The sequence below is a fragment of the Schistocerca americana genome, chromosome 3 (assembly GCF_021461395.2).
Source record: "Schistocerca americana isolate TAMUIC-IGC-003095 chromosome 3, iqSchAmer2.1, whole genome shotgun sequence".
Lineage (NCBI taxonomy): Eukaryota > Metazoa > Arthropoda > Insecta > Orthoptera > Acrididae > Schistocerca > Schistocerca americana.
In genome coordinates, this window is record NC_060121.1 from 376,065,202 (window position 1) to 376,083,961 (window position 18,760).

The window sequence follows — 18,760 nt, forward strand, 5'->3', positions numbered from 1 at the left end:
CAAAGGACAATCGTTGCCTAAGGAGCGGGTACTAAACATAATTACGTACGTGGAAGATCATCCACAGTATAGTAAAAAAAAAAGAACTGATACCATCTTCATATAAGAACATTTTTGTCTACCGCTATGCATCTTCCAGTTTACGTTCTGTATTCTTTATATTGTTTCTACTTTACTATCACCCGATTGTACCGTTTTGTGGCAAAATAAACGCAACCTTCAAAAATTTCAGTTCGTTGCTTTAATTTTGGACATCGGTGTGTTAGCATCATGTGACTGAAATAGTTGCTTGAGATCAATGAGTATTTATTAGTAAGCAGTGTATCAAGTGTTTAATTATTTTATGTAAAATGTGTACGTTCCTTAAGAAAAAGGACATTAGGATGAAATAATTTGTACTTAACTTCAGAAATGTCCATTAGATATTCACTTTATTTGACTAAAATTTACTTCACATACATAAATGCAACATCATAGCCTTTTACAATGAATAAAGTTAAACATTTTGTACCTTTTAGTGAGAGAGAAACATTTAAGCATATCATATGAATATAAAGATATTAATACGCACAAATAACATGTCTATATGAATGTGCTTACACATATATGTATATAATTCTATATATTATATTTTCGACAAAAATGTAAAAAATGTAATTTGTTTGTCTGAGAAGCCCTCCCCGTAGTCATTCTAGATAACGACCTGACACATGTAAGAATTCTTATAAAAATATGAGGGATGACTCCGGGAAGCTTAGGCGACTCAAAACAAAGGATATGTTTTCTTATGGTTCCATACCGCTACGTGCAGTAATTCTGTGTACGCTAGTACACAGTGAATAAAATATAAAACACAGCAAAGATATATATATAATATGTATGTATATATAACTCTTATTGCAACACCAAATATACGTGCGTAGTGAGTTCCCCGCTTCCAGGGTGCGAAGTAGCCCCTGCCTTTAAATACGACATGCTGTGCTAACACTGAACAGCAATGTCACGTTTGCCTCTTCGAAAGACTGCACGGATGTCCTGCCCGGCTACACGAACAATAAATATCACGACCAACAAATGGTAAAAATGAAATCTTTACTGCAAGAAAAATGGGTAAATGGCTTGCTAAAATTGCCAGTTCTACACGAGAAAAGCTATAGATAAAAAAAACGTCGGGCTGAGAAACATTTTTTTTTTCAGTTTCTGAGAGTTCGTCACGATTTGTAGATACGTCGTGCAGTGAATTTCTTGAATAGTAGACGGTCGCACTAGGCGAGGTCATGTAACATACAGAGAGCTTAAGCAGTCACCAAACACACGACTGCCTAAGTTCAGAGAGGATTGCGGTACATGTGTGCGTGGAGACTGTAATAGACAGAGAGGATAGGGATAGTGAGAAAACTAGTGAAAAACTAAGAAAGAGTTGATGATGACACTCATTTGTCACTCACTACTGATGACTTTTAGGACGACGTACGTAGGTAATTTCACATGGGAAGGCAGTTGACCGGGTTTCCAAAGACTACTGGGGCTATCAGGATGTGGTGTATTTGCCATTGTCTTGGTGTACCATCAGGCTCTCTCTCACGTTTATGCGTGATAGATAGAGCCTGGCACGACCACGGTAGCTGCTAGGTTGCTGACAGCAGAACCATGAAATGAGCTACGATTTAGTTTTTTGTGTGGTCTCCTGAACTAACTATTAAAAGAACAATCAGTGTTGTTTCTTTCCTGCCGGTAAGTTCCAGTAATTTCTATGATAAGCCAGCAACAGAAGTGACTCCAACGTTGTAGCCAAGTGGCGTCATATATGGTAACAACAAGGGCGGGAAGTGAAAGCTATGAGCGCCAGGCAGGATACGGCTTCGGAACTCACTGTGATTCCTTACATTCTACACTCATCCTGATACATGTAACACTACAAATAATTATATGTGGCCATGGTAATGTTCCCTATGCTGTGGTAAATGTTAGTCTCTTCGTGACAACCTGTCACGTTACACAGTCACAATACTAATGACTACGTCCTGACGATTGCCTCTTCAATAAACAAACAAGAAATTAATTTGGTCACTGTCAAAGAGAAACACAATTGCCATTTTTTTAACAGGTTGACGACATCACACATATCTCAGCCTGTTAGCTGACGGTGAAATAGTTTTCAGTCCACATTAAGATACTCACAAAACAAAATTCTAAACTATTTAGTTAGAAAATATACAGTACTGTAGATGATATGCACGATTCATTCTTTTCTTTCCACATTTTTGTTTGTTCAAAGAGCTTAAGAAAACGGTGTAGAACAGGAAATAGATTTGTAAACGGCTACGCATAACAGTGGTACACTAACCCAGCAATCATAGGAACAGTCTGATATGTATGACATTTCACAGATGGATCAGATCCTCGTGCATATAAGTAGCAAGCGTAGCCGCTGACCAGCGCCGCGCGTCTCAGCTCCTGACGCGCGCCGTTCGCCAGCGGCCCAGCTAAGATATGTAAAGTAAAGAGCATTTCGTGTCAGCTAACGGTGCTCCGACGTGCGAAAAAGAACAGAAAAAAAATTTCATGCACGTGCGGAGACGCATGTTTTTCAACTGCCGGAACACTTCCCCGCGCGAACCACGGTCCACGACCCTCTACGAGACTTGTTCACGTCAGATAAGCCAGAACATTAGTCGTGGTTTATTTGAAGGTACGTCAAGATATAGCTGAACAACATCGTTTGGTGTAATCGTTTCCTGTCTTGCAATATTCAAAAGCCATAGTCGATGATCCAATACGCTTAGTTTAACGAGTTTTCGCCAACATTTATATCTCGTTTGTTCAGCTGGCTACCTTAGATGTGTTAGAGCTGTATCATCTTTCGAATTACTTGTGCTCTTATATGAAAGTGTTTAGACGTTATCATGAAACATACAGCCGCTCTTAAAAAAATTATCAGGTCGAACTCGTAACTGAAGCTCGTAAATAAGTGCGTGGCAACTATGGAAGAGTATTAAAATTAGAAAGGCTACACCTCGACACAGAAAGTTTACTGTTGTTTACAGAAACAATAAGCGCACCTGAAAGTGTTACGGGTACGTCAGCTTATAAAATAACAAGGTAGCTGCAGAGTCTCTTAGCGTCTCAAAAATAATTTAAAGTGTGTTACTGTCAGCTCATCAACGCCGAGAAATTGGATCTTTTATGTAAGTACCGCTAGGAATAACGTAGATCTATAAGAGAGAAGTTTAGAAGTGATCATTGATTTAGAAACAAATATTCTAGACACCTGACGACGTCTTCGAACAGAAGAAACTTAGATGGTTGATGAGGGTTTCTCGGGTTATCAGCCGAGTGAAGGCATCGTTCTGCGGGTACATCTCGACAAGTTTCTTACTTGTCATCCTCAGGCCTGAAGATAAAGAGTAGAAAACTTGTCGAAACTTTGCCGCAGAACGACGTCTTATCTCGGCTGATGAGCTGAGAGGAGTTCACCATCGAAATTCGCCGAGAAAGCCTGCATTCCCAGATAACATGTACGGTATTCTGAAAGAAACGTGTTGTTCTGTTATATTTCGACGTACCTATAAACAACGAATGCCAGTGGAGACCATTCAACTCACGCTCAACTCCACTGAGACAATAGTTGGTAACTGCATTTTTTTATTGAGTCATCGGATGGTGAAATACAACTTTCCGACAACAATAACTGCAGGCGGAAGTGGATAAACTGTTGCAGAGGCGGTCGTGCGCCGGGTCCGTGCGGGTAAGCGGCCGGCATCTCTGGCCCTCCAGAGGGCGTCCGACCACAGCGGCGGCTGCGGTGACGTCACTGGAGAACACTAGACGCGCAGCGCCAGCTCCGCGGCGGCGAGCGCCGCCGCCAGGGCTGTCAACACCGGCGTCCGCTGCGCATCCGCCCGGCGAGCGCCGCCCGTCATGGCGGTCTGGCCCATGTTCTTGCCGACGCAGCTCATCTTGTCGAGCGGCATATTGCGGATGCTGTACTCGCGGTGCTCGTGCGGCATCGTGCAGAGCGTGTGCTTGTTCTGCAGCGCCGCGTCGTCGCGGTCGCGCAGCTGCCGCAACCAATCGTTGTACCAGCGGAGCTCGCAGTCACATATCAGCGGGTTGTCTGCAACACAGAGGCGGCGGCCCGTCAGTCGCTGGCACAGCCGACACACATTCGGCACACGTGCAGAAACATTAAAAAATTCTAATTTTTGTCAGGGACGATGGACAACATTTTTCAATGGACAACAAAAGCTGGGACCGAGCGAGGTGGCGCAGTGGCTAGCACACTGGACTCGCATTCGGGAGGACGACGGTTCAATCCCGCGTCTGACCATCCTGATTTAGGTTTTCCGTGATTTCCCTAAATCGCTCCAGGCAAATACCGGGATGGTTCCTTTGAAAGGGCACGGCCGAGTTCCTCCCCCCTTCTTCCCTAATCCGATGGTCTCCTTCCCCAAACAATCCAATCCAATCCAATCCAACAAAAGCTGGAAGCAATCACGTCTATAAAACGTCTAGGAGTATGCATACCGAACGATTTAAAGTGAAACGACAATATAAGAATAACTGCAGGTAAGGTAGGTGTCAGACTGAAAGTCAATGGACTAATCCTCTGGAAATGTTGTTTACTCACAACCAGGTAGCTTACCAAACATGGTTCGACCAATACCAGAATATTGCTCGTCCGACTGGGGTCGGTTCCAGATAGGGGGGATACAGAAAATGGAAAAGAAACGTACAAAGTGGGGCAACGCGCTTTAGTACATGTTAATTGAGTAGTCTTAAGCGCAAACCGACAACCAGGTAGCTTACCAAACGTGGTTTGACCCATACCTGAATATTGATCGTCCGAATGGGATCAGTTTCATATATGGACGATACAGAATATGGAAATGAAACGTACAAAGTGGGGCAACGCACTTTAGTACATGTCCATTGAGTAGACCTAAGCGCAAAAGAGTCAAGAGGTTGTGAACACAACTCCAGTGGGCAGACGCTACAAGAGAGGCGTTCTGCATCACGGTGTGGTTTACGTCAGTTCTTGGACGGCACTGACATTTGCGAGCACACAAGTCCCGGGAATCAGGATATTATGCCGACTATTGACACATCAACGACAAGGGCCGGGGTGCCGGCCAGCCTGGATATGGGTTTCAGGTGGTTTTCCACACACTTCCACCGATGGGTAACACTGAACACGACAGATACAAATTCTGTCGGAGGGTCTGGGAGGATACATCCGGCAACCAGTAACAATGACAGATGTCTGATGTCCTCCTAAGGGATGCCGACCCTGTGAAGGTAAGGGAAAATGTCAGGAAAAAGAAGGATGTTACATATATTCGCAACTATATTCTGTTAAACTATCCCAGCATCCCGTAGTTTGGAACCATAACACTACCAAGCCTTATTGTTACCACAATAAAAGAAGGAAAAAACGACGCACCATGAAGGAGTTACCCGAATACGACAGAAATCAGTGGTTTTGATGTACATGTACAGAGAAACAATTTCAGAAAATCTGGATTATTTATTCAAAAATTGAGCAATCAATTACTCGTCACTCCATCTGTGATCTTTATGAAAAAAGTTATTCGGCTTGGCATTCATCGATAGGCTTTCCAGATGTTCTTCTAAGGGATGTCGTGCCAAATTCAGTCCAATTGGCGCGTTAGGTCGGTCGTCAAAATCCCGAGCTGGTTGGAAGGCCCTGGCCATAATGCTCCAAAAGTTCTCAATCCGCGAGAGGTCCGGCGGCCACGCTGGCCAAGGTAGGACTTGGCAAGCACGAAGACAAGAGAAGTCTTCGTTGGTCATCGGAGCACAGTTCGAATCGGGAATCTTCGCTGAAGACAATTCCAGACCGAAAGCGTGTCGCCCTGGGCAGCGGTGAAACACCAACCTGACTCTCGCCCTCTACACGGCCCGGCCCAACTGATATTGATGGTCTGGAGTGCTATTTCTTTTCATAGCAGGATCCCTTTCGTTGTCACCCGCGGCACCCTTGCGGCAAAGCAGTATGTTGAAGATATTCTACTGCCCGTTTTGTTCCCCTGCATGGCAAGCCATCCTGGGCTTACATTTCACCACGACAATGCCCTTCCGCACACGGCAAGAGTTTCTACCGCTTGTTTTCGTGCTTTCCAAATTCTACATTGGCCAGCATAGTCACCGGATCTCTCCCCAATTAAAAACGCTTGAATCATTAGGGGCAGAGTCCTTCACCTAGCTCAGAATTTTGACGATCAAAGCGCCAATTGGATAGAATTTGGCACGATATCCCTCAGGGCATCGAACGATTCTATCCATCAACGCCAAGCCGAAAAACTGCTTGTATAAGGAACAGAGGTGGACCAAGGCGTTACTGACTCGCTCAATTTGTGGAGATCTTCTTTGTCTCATTGCGTACATCACATCTACCCATTTCCGTCCCATTCGAATAATTCCTTTGTGGTGCTACTTTTTGGCTTGGAATGTTTACTTAATATAATTTCGACACTACACCATGCAGCACATCTAGCGCCTACTTTGGACCCCTAGCTGTCAGGAACCCTGCAATACTCTCCCTTATAATGTAGGAGGTTTGGAGGTTAGCAGAACTAAATTGAAATTAATATTATGTGCGCACCATTGAGCAGGATTATTAAAATACTAAAAATAATAGGTAACTGAGACAGAAATTCCAGTTTTGAAGAATATATTCGCGTCAATTCCACTTCATAGCACAACATTCAAGAATCATAATTGGCACAAGAATTTTATTTACAGGCTTTGTTCTATTATTGTCTGCTCTACATCATTACAAATGTGCACCACATTATTCTATAAAGAAATTATGCTTAGCTGCTTACAGGCGTTGATATACGTCAACGGGGACAGTCGAAAATCTGTGTCCCGATCGGGACTCGAAACCGGGATCTCCTGCTTACATGGCAGACGCTCTATCCATCCAAGCCACCGAGGACAAAGAGGATAGTCCAACTGCAGGGACTTATCTTTGGCACGCCACCCGTGAGACCCACATTCCCAACTTATTGTCACGCACTATATTCGTAGTGTCCCTGCCCATCATACTCATTACTCGCGGCTTTTTGCCGATTCCCGTAAGCGATGAGGTACTGTTTGTGCATCCGCACAGAAGAAGATGGTCAAATGGGCGGTGAGCCTTAATTATATATATATATATATATATATATATATATATATATATATATATAATTAAATTAGAAACCACGCGAGAGCAACTTGGACGTGCGCAGCTGAACGAAATGGGAGAAGATATCTGGAAGCAACATTTATCCAGTAGTCGATGTCAAACGCCGGATAATAATGGGGGTAATAATGGCAATAATGCAGTTTACACAGTACTTTCTGTATGGGTTGTCCAGTTAAATACCTTTCAGCCGTCTAGCTTCCAACCTTATTTTATTTGGCAACCAGTTCCAGCATTTTACTACTGCGTGGTGAGTCCGCAGGTGATGGTTTAATTGATCACAATAGCAAAAATTTACTAGTACCAGTATTTTTGGGCCCTGTTGTGATCAGAACCGAGGTAGATTCGCCCTACACGTCGGTCAGGGGCCTGAAGATGGCGTAATAAAACGCTGAAACTGGTTGCCAAATAAAATAAGGTTGGAAACTAGACGGATGAAAGGTGTTTAATTTGACATCCTCTATGGAACAGCCGAGTCTTGCAACCATCTATAAAAAGATGACGTGCAGAGACTTTTTGTATTGTTCACTTTAAAACCATTATGAAATTGTATTTCCATTTTCTTTCATGTGCTGTAAATAAGTTCAGTTCGGTTCAGCCTTTAACGACGAGGGAACAGAAGATAGTTATCCACCCCGCTGCTGGTCAGCACCCAGCTTTACCCGAAACAGTTTAATGGGCGCTATTTTCAAGTTTTTCTGATAGTAATAGAAAACCTGCATTTTCTTTGCGAGGGAAATCTATAGTTTTTATGAACTGAATTAGGAGAAGAATTGTTTTCCAACCTGATGCAGTTTCTCTGCCAGTGATGCACTTACGCTCCTTTCCAATAAAGCATCGTGTGAGGGTTCAGCATTACCGGAATTTATGTATATAAGTCATCAGAGCTGTACCGCAGTGACTAGAATTAGCGAAATAAAAAATTTCGCTTTCTTAAAATTTTTGTTGTAAATTAATTTCGAACCAAGATATTATAATGCCATTCCCTAGCAGTTCTCAGGCTCACAACTTAATGAAATGATGAATTACTTATCTGGATTGTAAGTACAGACTTTGTAACGCGGGCGGAAGCAGAACCTCAGTGGTATATATTTAATGCACTTGGCCGGAAATAAAGGCAGGTTACAGCTTAATGTCTCGTCGATACTGTGGTCACTTAAACAAAGGATTTCTTGTGTTGAAAAATGTATACTGAGGAAGCAGGCATAGCGTGTTAAGATAACGTCCAGGCTTTCTCCAGAAGCGATTTAGGCAAATAACGGAAGGCATAAATAAGAAAGGGTAGGCGGAGATTTGTACCCCCTTCTTGACGAAAGCGATTCCACCTCGGTGTAGTCCGACAGACTAATGAGTGTCCATTGGTCACTGGAAATTTTTTCTTATTTTGATTTCCACTTTTCAACTGCAGATCTGTATTAAGATGGAATAATTGTACTGAACTATCTTTTAAAAGAAATGTTATTGTAAATCTTCTCTGTTCCAGCATACATAACGAATTACCTTTCTTTTTAATAGTGAGTAGTGCATTCCATTAGCATTTGAGATGAAAAAACTAGCCAAACTGCCCAAGAGACTTGTGAATTAGCAGCAGCTGTGTATGTTGAATGTTATTTCATCATGATGATCCGAAGTAGGAATGTCAAGGAACAGACAAATGTTACAGTACAAGTGAGCTATTTTTCTCGCTGGAAAGACACGTCAACAACTTAAAACAATCCTAAACTTTGTTGTGCTATCATTTTTGTAGAACCTGATAAACCGATTGCGGCTTTATCTTCTCCATAAAGCGTCATGGGAAGACAGTTTTAGAGGTGCACGCAGCTAGTACAGGGAATATCCTGCCTGCTATTGTTGGTTTTCTAAATCAGATTAGCTACTTCATAGCAGTACCGGGGGCTAAGCAAAATTTCATACAGTGAAATTTCCTCAGTGTCAATGTGAATAAACTTCAAATTCTCCCGTACTGAATAGTAGGGAAGTGAGAGTGCTAAACAGAAATGGACTACTAGATTAGTGAGAAAAAAAGAAGAAATGGGACAACAGTCCGACAAATAGCGTCAGCTGGAATGATAGCCGATGTCAAGTGGAATATATGATAACTGAAAAAATGGATATGTAAAGCAAATATTTTCCGTGCCTCACTTATAGTGGGTGCAGCACATACCCATAATGTCGACGACGCGGAGGGTATCCATGATGGGCTCCATGACCTCCTCCGGAATGTGGGTCAGCTTGTTGTTCTGCAAGTTGAGAGTCTCGAGCGAGTTCAGGTTGTCGAAGACCATGGCAGGCAATATCTTGATGCTGAAACACAACAGCCGTCCATTAATTAATGCGCCGTGTTTTTATCGGCTGAGAGATTATACATTTTCACTTCTTCATCAGTTATTAAATTTACATTTCATAGAATCTGCAGCTTATTAATCATGTGGTACATCATATGACTAGAAAAACGTATATTGTATAAGCAGACAAAGAGCATATAGTGGCCGGTAAAATATCATAACAAGTAATAGTAACTGGAAACATAAAATTTTATTTGTGTTATTTAGGGAAAAATACACTCATAAAAAGAAACCCGACGCGCCACGAAGGAATTATCCGAATGGGATGCATATCGGTAAATGTGATGTACGTGTAAAAATAAAAGAGTGATTACAATTTCAGAATAAATTGGATGATGTATTCAAGAGAAAGAGCTTCACTAACTATGTAAGTCAATAATGCATTGGTCCAATTATGGCCTTTATTCAGGCAATTATTAACGGCTTGGCATTGACTGACAGAGTTGTAGGATGTTCTGTTGAGAAATATCATGCTAAATTTTGTCCAAATGGTGTTTTACTACAAACGTTCTCAATTCGGGAGGGATCCGGCGACGTTCCTGGCCAAGAAAGGGTGTGGAAAGCGCGAAGACAAGCAGTACAAACACTCGCTTTGTGCGGATGGGCATTATCTTGCTGAAATATAAGTCCATGATAGCTTGTTGTGAAGGGGAACGAAATGAGGCGAAGAATATCTTCGACGTCCTACTGTGTTGTGAGGGTCCTGCTGATGACAACTAAAGCCATGCTGCTATGGAAAGAAATGGAATCCCAGACCATCACTCCTGGGGCCCTATTCTGTATCTTTCCGCCATTTTGCCGATCGGTTCTGTATGCGAGCGCACCGAACGGTCTTGTTTTCGAAACAGGCCCCAAACATTATTCAGTACGCATTTCGAAAGCAATGCCGAACGGTCCTAGCGAACCGTAACGCTATTGTCAGTTCTCGCGCCAACCAATGAGAATCAATCTGCCTCAGATCCGCACATGCGCACTGCAGCGCCACAGCGGCACGAACTCGAAGAGGCTAGCAGCTGACACAGGCGTGGTATTCTTCACAGTACCGAAAAGCGTGGTTGGAGTACGTAATACTGTTCAAATTTCGCTGACCACGGGCTTCCATGAATGCGTGATAACGACAGAATGTTGACTGTCTTCTGGAAACTGTCGTAAAAGTCGCATTATGTCATTTTATTCTTATTCACATTGACGTCTTGTTTTGGATTTTACGCTTGGGAATATGAGTTAGGAATGGATTGTTGTACCACATTGTACAAATACATCTATAGAAACACCCGAAAAATTCGTCATTTTTCCTGTTTTCCGTCGTTCCTTAGTTCCTTCAAAATTCATGGAGGTATGTACCGTCTATGCAACTAATTGAAGGTAGTTTGTTTATTGCCATACGCGTTTCGCTTCCTGTATTCGTGATGATGCTTCACGCACTAAATAGGTGAAACGCGTATGGGAATAAACTGCCTTCAATTAGTTGCACAGACGGAACACATCTCCAAGAACCCGAAAAATTGTTTAACAGAGTGTCAAAGAATAAGATGATGCATAGCTTGTGGTTGTGCTCGCTCCTTGAGATCCAAATGATGAATAGTCTACTTCCCTGTATGATACATCAACGATTTGGTTCATAAAAACAAAATTTAAAAAATAGCCTTTTTGAGAGAGTGTGGCGAGTGCAGCTATAGAAGTTCGTTGTAGTTTGTAACATGCATCTGATGAATCAAAATGTTTCTTATATGGTGGTATAGTCTGAAAATATTGTGGCGGGAACCTTTCATATCTGCCTACTGTTGTTGACGATTCGATCGCGGATAAATACTTGTGACAAGCTAAAGTACAAAGACGATTGCTGCTAGTCTCAATCGCAGTAATTTACGTTGTGCTCTTAGATTCCTGTCTGATCACACTCTCGGGAATTGCTACGTATTCCGAAAAACATGGTGAATTATTTGTGACGAGAAGTATGAATGTCACTATCAGTTGTTTCACGCACAGTAATTTCATCTTTCATTTCTTGAGCATATGGAAGTCACGAAATCGGAGATACTCGTTGCAATACGAGTTTTACGAAGCATCAGCATCTGGTAGGGACATCAGTGATAATGGTTCTTGAAACAAGTATATTTAAAAAGGTCACATATTGCAGCGTTATTCATCAGTACCTCCAACGTTGCAGAAGACGACTACACAAAAACTATGGTAGGTACAAAAAATATATAGATATCAGTGGATAGAGCATAAAAAAAAATGTTTCAAATGGCTCTGAGCACTATGGGACTTAACTTCTAAGGTCATCAGTCCCCTAGAACCTAGAACTACTTAAACCTAACCAACCTAAGGACATCACACACATCCATGCCCGAGGCAGGATTCGAACCTGCGACCGTAGCGGTGACGCGGATCCAGACTGTAGCGCCTTTAACCGCTTGGCCACACCGGCCGAAAAAAAAAAAAAAAAAAAAAAAACTGGTCGTTCCTAACATTTGCAAAGGCGTTCTGTAACAAGTATCGATAAGGAGCATCAGTCCAGTTCTCTAACTCACTTCAGAGTTGCTCAATATAGGCACCATTTGTGACACGACAAACGTCAATATGTGCGGGCACTTCATTGAGGTCGCTCCTAGTTCTGCTGACAAGGAAGGCATAACAACAGCAGCCTCCTTCGGATATCTGTTCATTGAGTATCCTATCTGCAGGCCAGAACTAATTCTAGGTGACATTACAGGGGAGATGGTCTGTCTACGCGTTCTCAAACACCTGCCTTCTCATGGCGCGCTTTGAAACTACGCCATGGCACTTGTAATGAATAAAAACTTTGTTAAATGCTCTATCCTCTAGTATACCACCTTTCTCCGAATGTCTTTTAGCTTTTAGGCAGTTGTTATGTGAAACCTTGTTATTCATGACACTGTTATGATGTGTCAATAACTCTAGTAATTACTTCCTGGAGGCCGAGTGTGGGGAGGGAAATAAAATATTGACAATTGCTTGCATCTAAATGTTAATCGTTTATGGTTTACCGGAAGCAATTTCTGTTAAAACAGGTCCTGATCCTGGTGCAAATCTATATTAAGACGATACTGGGTTTTTCAGGTGGCTCCGATGGGTCTGATATATCTTCAATGCACTCTCCATTTCATCAGCAATGAAATCCACAACCATGCCTGGCCCCAGACTCGTTTGTGTTAGTGGACTTTGGTTATTTATATTCGTGAGAGTACTATATACTGGCTGTAGATCAGGGGCCATAGTTTACATTGATGTTACCTCTGGAGTGCCATGCTTGAATTTTTTCATTCTGGTTATAGATCTCCACCATCGTATATTGCGACACTTTGAGAAAACAGTGACAACTGCAAATTCACGGACATATTTTACGTGGTTTTGAGATAAAAAAGTATTGGAAGAGTTGTGACGTACAAAATACTCTCAAAAACAATATTGAGTTCACTAAGGTTGTGTTACGTGTTTCTGCAGTGTGAGGACATCAGTGCATGGATACGTGTAGAATCTAATGAGTAAAAAATGAGCAAGTACAGCTGCCACGAGCCTTGAATGAACAGAGAAACCGTGCAATAAGTCCATGATGCGAAATATCAGACACTAAATTTCCAAATACCATCGCAGTGAGCGACCTTAAGTAATAAAAAGTTTCAAAAATGGTGGTTCTGCGTCTAACCATTACTTCAGCAAAAACTGTGTCTCATTTTGGTGCGATTCCCTCCGCACACTCGGCACCGAACTGAAAGACCTTTTTGGGTCAAAAGGCGATCTCTTAGTTACGTAGTCTAAGTTTGATGCTCTCTGGAAAAATGAACAGTTGATGTCAGTGTGAGTTTCTGGAAGATGTTTATTTAGTGGCTGAAAAATAATCGAACAAAATAGTTTACAAAGTGTGAGATACCAAGTTCTAAGGCGACCATGTTTCTTACTGCTTTAGTTCATAGAGCTAAAGTGGCTTTAGTCGATTTCAGCAACACGAGTGGGCAGAATAACGAAATGGCCTTTAGTGTTTTTTCGGCGGAATGGTTTTGACCTACTACCGGAAGTTAAAGCTAGAGACACACGACTCGTCCTAGGTTCTATGCAGAGTTTGCTAACTTTGTATGCTATTAGTAAATCTTTGTGATCGATACAGGCGGTTGAGATCTCGAATCATTGTCGTGGTTAGTTGCTTAGTGGAAAAAATCCTGGAAGACACTGACGGTGCAGTGCTGATGCGTATGACCACAATTTAGTAGTGATAAGTCTTATTGGAGAACAGCCCAGTGGCTTCCTGTAGCAGGAGAGCACTCTGTCTGTAGGCGTGTTCAGAGGTCCTTTCTGCAAGTAACATCACTCGATTACTACTTAAGTAGTTACGCGCTCCGAAAATTAGGCAGTACTGACTTGCATTCCCATATACCTTAACGCGTCATTCGAGGCAAAGAAAGCAGGCGTGTGGCAGGTAAATATGTGTGTCGCAGCCTCTTGACCGCAAAATGCTACACAAAGGATGCATTAATGTAGATCTTGCACACTTCGCACATGGCATGAGGATACAAACACAAATCTTAGGGGAAGTGTATTTGGTCTTTATATGGTATATCACCGGGACAAGGACAGATCAGCTGTGATTAGTAAAACACAAAGACAGACCAATTAGAAACTCGGCGATTGCCAACTATCCGAGGAAAGGAACGCTCCACCATCACTTGTATGAATTTCTTTGTTTGGGCAGAAAACTGTACACTGAAATCGAGGGCATATTCGTTAATACCACAATCACGCTGGGCAGACGCATAAATCGATCGCAGGTAACCACGTAGTAAGTGCATCGATCACTTGATAAAACTTGGCGACTTCCGGGACCTCTCGATCTGTAATAACGTTCTTTATAAACGTCTCCTTTACTCTGGACATTGGGGGCAAGTTTTGCTCTGAGATGAGGAGCTTGGCACGAGCGAGGAAGGCGTAGCCGGACACATCAAAGCAGTCAGGAGACGGGTGAGCAAAAAGAAGAGAGGCGAGCTGAGGGGTTGATGCAGTGGACTGCATTCAGGACCACAGCAGACCAAATTCCCGTCCGTCCACCCACCTTGGATCTTGTGTAGCGCCTAAGGCGACTGCCGAAGTGGTTCCTTTGAAAGGACGCGATAGATTTCCGTCCCTATAAGGGCCTCTCCTCCGTTTCTAATGACCTCCCCTTGACGACAAGTGAAACCCTAATTTTCCTTAAAGAAGCAGTGGAATGACGAGAACTAAAGTAGAAAAAGGAGTTTCGATTTAGGTGGCGCTTGGATTTCTGTTGTACCTCGATCCTGGAGTGAAAGCTCCGTGTGGGAAACCGCTTGAAATCCGCCAGAGGGAGGTATTTACAAGGAGTTCCTGTCACAGTCTATCAAAGAATCAGAGTGCGCCAACGTCTCAAGATGCGAACCACAAGTTTATCAAATCGACTAAATAATCATCGAAAGAAACAAAAACTATTACCAGTGGAAAAAGTATTGAATGCTTTTAGCTTTTGTCTTTCAGAGTTATTCTGAACTAAATGGTTGTGATAAAGATTATATGGGTGGAATATTTCATAATACTGGTAGTTGTTTGTTAAGACTGATGTACAAAACGCAAACATAGTTTACACATAATCCTCAAATCGTAGTGCTTGAGAAAAAATCCGGACACATAGGCAGCAGAGTATGTGTGGACAGTCCATGATTTTTTTCTCTCATTTTTTTTTTGAGTGGGCGATATTTCGAGCTCATCCGATCTCCTAAGAGGCATGAATCAACAGCCACGATGCCACGATGCCATTATAACCACAGTGGTTAGTACAGCCAATAAATCTTGTAAAAATAGCTGTATGTGTGAAACAGTGGGTCAGTGTAAGGAAAGACGTCAAGGCCCTCATTGGTTAGGTTAAATGAGTGCAAAATAATCTGATAAATCCGCAAAGGAGAAAAGATCTTTCCAAGAACCCTAGAAAAATTTAATGCTACAGAAATTCGCTAAGTATATCGAAAACTTCGATCTACTCACCGACGGATCTGACGTGGAAGGAGAAGAAAGCGAAAACTATCTTAAATCTCGTATTAAAAAAAAAAATAATAATCATCCAGGAAGTTCGTACATAGTTACCGTCGCTCAAATTTGAAACTGATGTTGTAGAAATAAACATTGCTGGTACCGGTTGAAAAATGAATAAAACACCAGGCGCCGGTGGAACTCTAAAGTGTATTATATAAAAGTGGCAACATATCTGACGTGCAAAATTATGCCCCAATATCGTTAAAATCTGTCTGCTGTTCGAGCTTTGACTGCAGTCTTGGTCTGAATATTTTTAGTTTCCTAGAGGGGGAAAATCTTCTGTTCAGAAACCAGCGTGGGTTTAGAAAGCATCTCTCGTGCGTCACACACATCGCCCTTTACACACATACTCTCAGGCGAGCTTTCTTGGGGCGAGGCGAACTTGAAGTTCTGCACTGCCTTGACTGTTGCTTTGATTCAGGATAGTAAGTATAGCACCAAGTTTGGTCACTTGTAATTAAAAAAAACTTTGGATCATTTCGGAATTCTTTCGAATCACAGTGTGCTTCCACGCGACCTTGTTTTTGTTCATCAGTCAGCAGTCTTGGCATTAATTTGGAAGCCACCCTTTTCATTCCCAAATCTTCTGTGACAATTCGCAGCAATGAACTCCAAGTCATTGGCGACAGCTCCACAATTTCTTCAACGGTCCGCCGTCGATCTTCGTTGATGACTGCACGATCGCTTTCAACATTTTCACGTGTTTGGGTCGTGGAAGGACGATCAGAACGAGTTTTGTCATCGGTTGACATTTCACAATTTCTGCAACGGGAAAATCACTCAAACGCTTGGGTTTTCTACATCTACATCTGCATGGAAACTCTTCAGATCACATTTAAGTGCCTGGCAGACGGTTCATCGAACCAGCTTCACAAGTCTCTACTATTCCAATCTCGTATAGTGTGCGGAAAAAATGAACACCTATAGCCGGCCGGAGTGGCCGTGCGGTTCTAGGCGCAACAGTCTGGAGCCACGTGACCGCTACGGTCGCAGGTTCGAATCCTGCCTTGGGCATGGGTGTGTGTGATGTCCTTCGATTAGTTAGGTTTAAGTAGTTCTACTTTCTAGGGGATTCATGACCACAGCAGTTAAGTCCCATAGTGCTCAGAGCCATTTGAACTATTTTTTGAACACCTATATCTTTCCGTACGAGCTCTGATTTCCCTTATTTTATCGTTGTGATCGTTCCTCCCTATGTAGCTCGGTGTCAACAAAATATTTTCGCATTCGGAGGAGAAAGTTGGTGATTGGAATTTCGTGAGAAGATTCCGTCGCAACGAAAAACGCCTTTCTTTTAACGATTTCCTTCCCAAATCCTGTATCATTTCTGTGACACTCTCTTCCATATTTCGCGATAATACAAAACGTGCTGCCTTTCTTTGAACTTTTTCGATGTACTGCGTCAGTCCTACCTGGTAAGGATCCCACACCGCTCAGCAGTATTCTAAAAGAGGACGGACGAGCGTGGTGTAGGCAGTCTCCTTAGTAGGTCTGTTACATTTTCTAAGTGCCCTGCCAATAAAACGCAGTCTTTGGTTAGCCTTCCCCACAACATTTTCTGTGTGTTCTTCCCAATGTAAGTTGTTCGTAATTGTAATACCTAGGTATTTAGTTGAATTTACGGCTTTTAGATTAGACTGATTTATCGTCTAACCGAAGTTTAACGAGTTCCTTTTAGTACTCATGTGGATGACCTGACTCTTTTCGTTATTCAGGGTCAAGTGCCACTTTTCGCACCATTCAGATATTTTTTCTAAATCTTTTGCAGTTTGTTTTGATATTCTGAGGACTTTATTAGTCGATAAACGACAGCGTCATCTGCAAACAACCGAAGACGGCTGCTCAGATTGTCTCCCAAACCGTTTATACAGATAAGGAACAGCAAAGGGCCTATAACACTACCTTGGGGAACGCCAGAAATCACTTCTGTTTCACTCGATGACTTTCCGTCAATTACTACGAACTGTGATCTTTGTGATAGGAAATCACAAATCCAGTCACATAACTGAGACGATATTCCATCAGTATGTAATTTCAATACGAGCCGCTTGTGTGGTACAGTGTCAAAAGCCTTACGGAAATCCAGAAATACGGAATCGATCTGAAATCCCTTTTCAATAGCACTCAACACTTCAAGTGAATAAAGAGCTAGTTGTGTTTCACGGGAACGATGTTTTCTAAACCCATATTGACTGTGTGTCAATAGACAGTTTTCTTCGAGGTAATTCATAATGTTCGAACACAGTATATGTTCTAAAATTCTGCTACATATCGACGTTAACGATATGGGCCTGTAATTTAGTGGATTACTCCTACTACCCTTCTTGAATATTGGTATGACCTGTGCAACTTTCCAGTCTTTGGGTACGGATCTTTCGTCGAGCGAACGGTTGTATATTATTGTCAAGTATGGAGCTAACGCATCAGCATACTCCGAAAGGAACCTAGCATCGTCCTTGTACGCCATTTTTAACATTTTAAGAGTTTCTGTTCCACTTTTTAATGACAAAAAGCAGAAATTCACCACCGCACTCTGTTCATGAAAATCACGCATTGCAAACACGACCATCACATAGAACAGTTATCTCTACGAACGCTAATCTTCTTCAGTGACAGCACTCGGCTTAGTGAATGCAATATTCGCTCTATGTGCTCCCAACGGCAAAAAGCGGTACTACGAAAGCGCAGCCCACCAAAAGATTCGTACCCGCTCGCATACTTTGGGTGTACTCACATTAGATATGGCTACAGAAGTATGTACGACATTGCACGCCTATGTTATTCCGAATTACGATGCAATATTCCTTTGGACACGCATGCAGTAGAACCATTATGAAATACATGAAGTGTATTCGCAATTACGAATATGGATAATCATAAGCTGTATAAATAGGATAACGGCAATGGAACTTTGTTCCGGACAGAGACTCGAACCCGGGTTTCCTGCTTATCGCAAGCGGTTGCCTTACCGTTACGTTACCCGAGCACAACTCACGGCCAGATCCAACCTTCCAAATGTCGTCAGCCATGTGTCTACAATCTGCACTCGCACGACCGTTACGTATATTCCTGTACAGGCAAAACATTCTACTTGAAAACCGCTTGCCCGGTGTCGGTGGATAAATTCGATATTCCAGTAATTCGG

General features: G+C 42.4%; 1 protein-coding gene across 1 annotated transcript in view; it reads right to left on the reverse strand.

The window, feature by feature from the left end:
• Positions 1–414: 414 nt before the first annotated feature.
• Positions 415–18,760, reverse strand: part of LOC124606118 (slit homolog 2 protein) — a 627,832-nt gene continuing 609,486 nt past the window's right edge. The window contains exons 7-8 of the mRNA XM_047138082.1: positions 9,375–9,514; positions 415–4,117 (exon numbers count right to left, since the gene is read on the reverse strand). Of these exons, the coding sequence (XP_046994038.1) occupies positions 3,825–4,117; positions 9,375–9,514 (433 nt within the window). The 3' untranslated portion in view covers positions 415–3,824. The remainder of the gene's footprint in view (positions 4,118–9,374; positions 9,515–18,760) is intronic.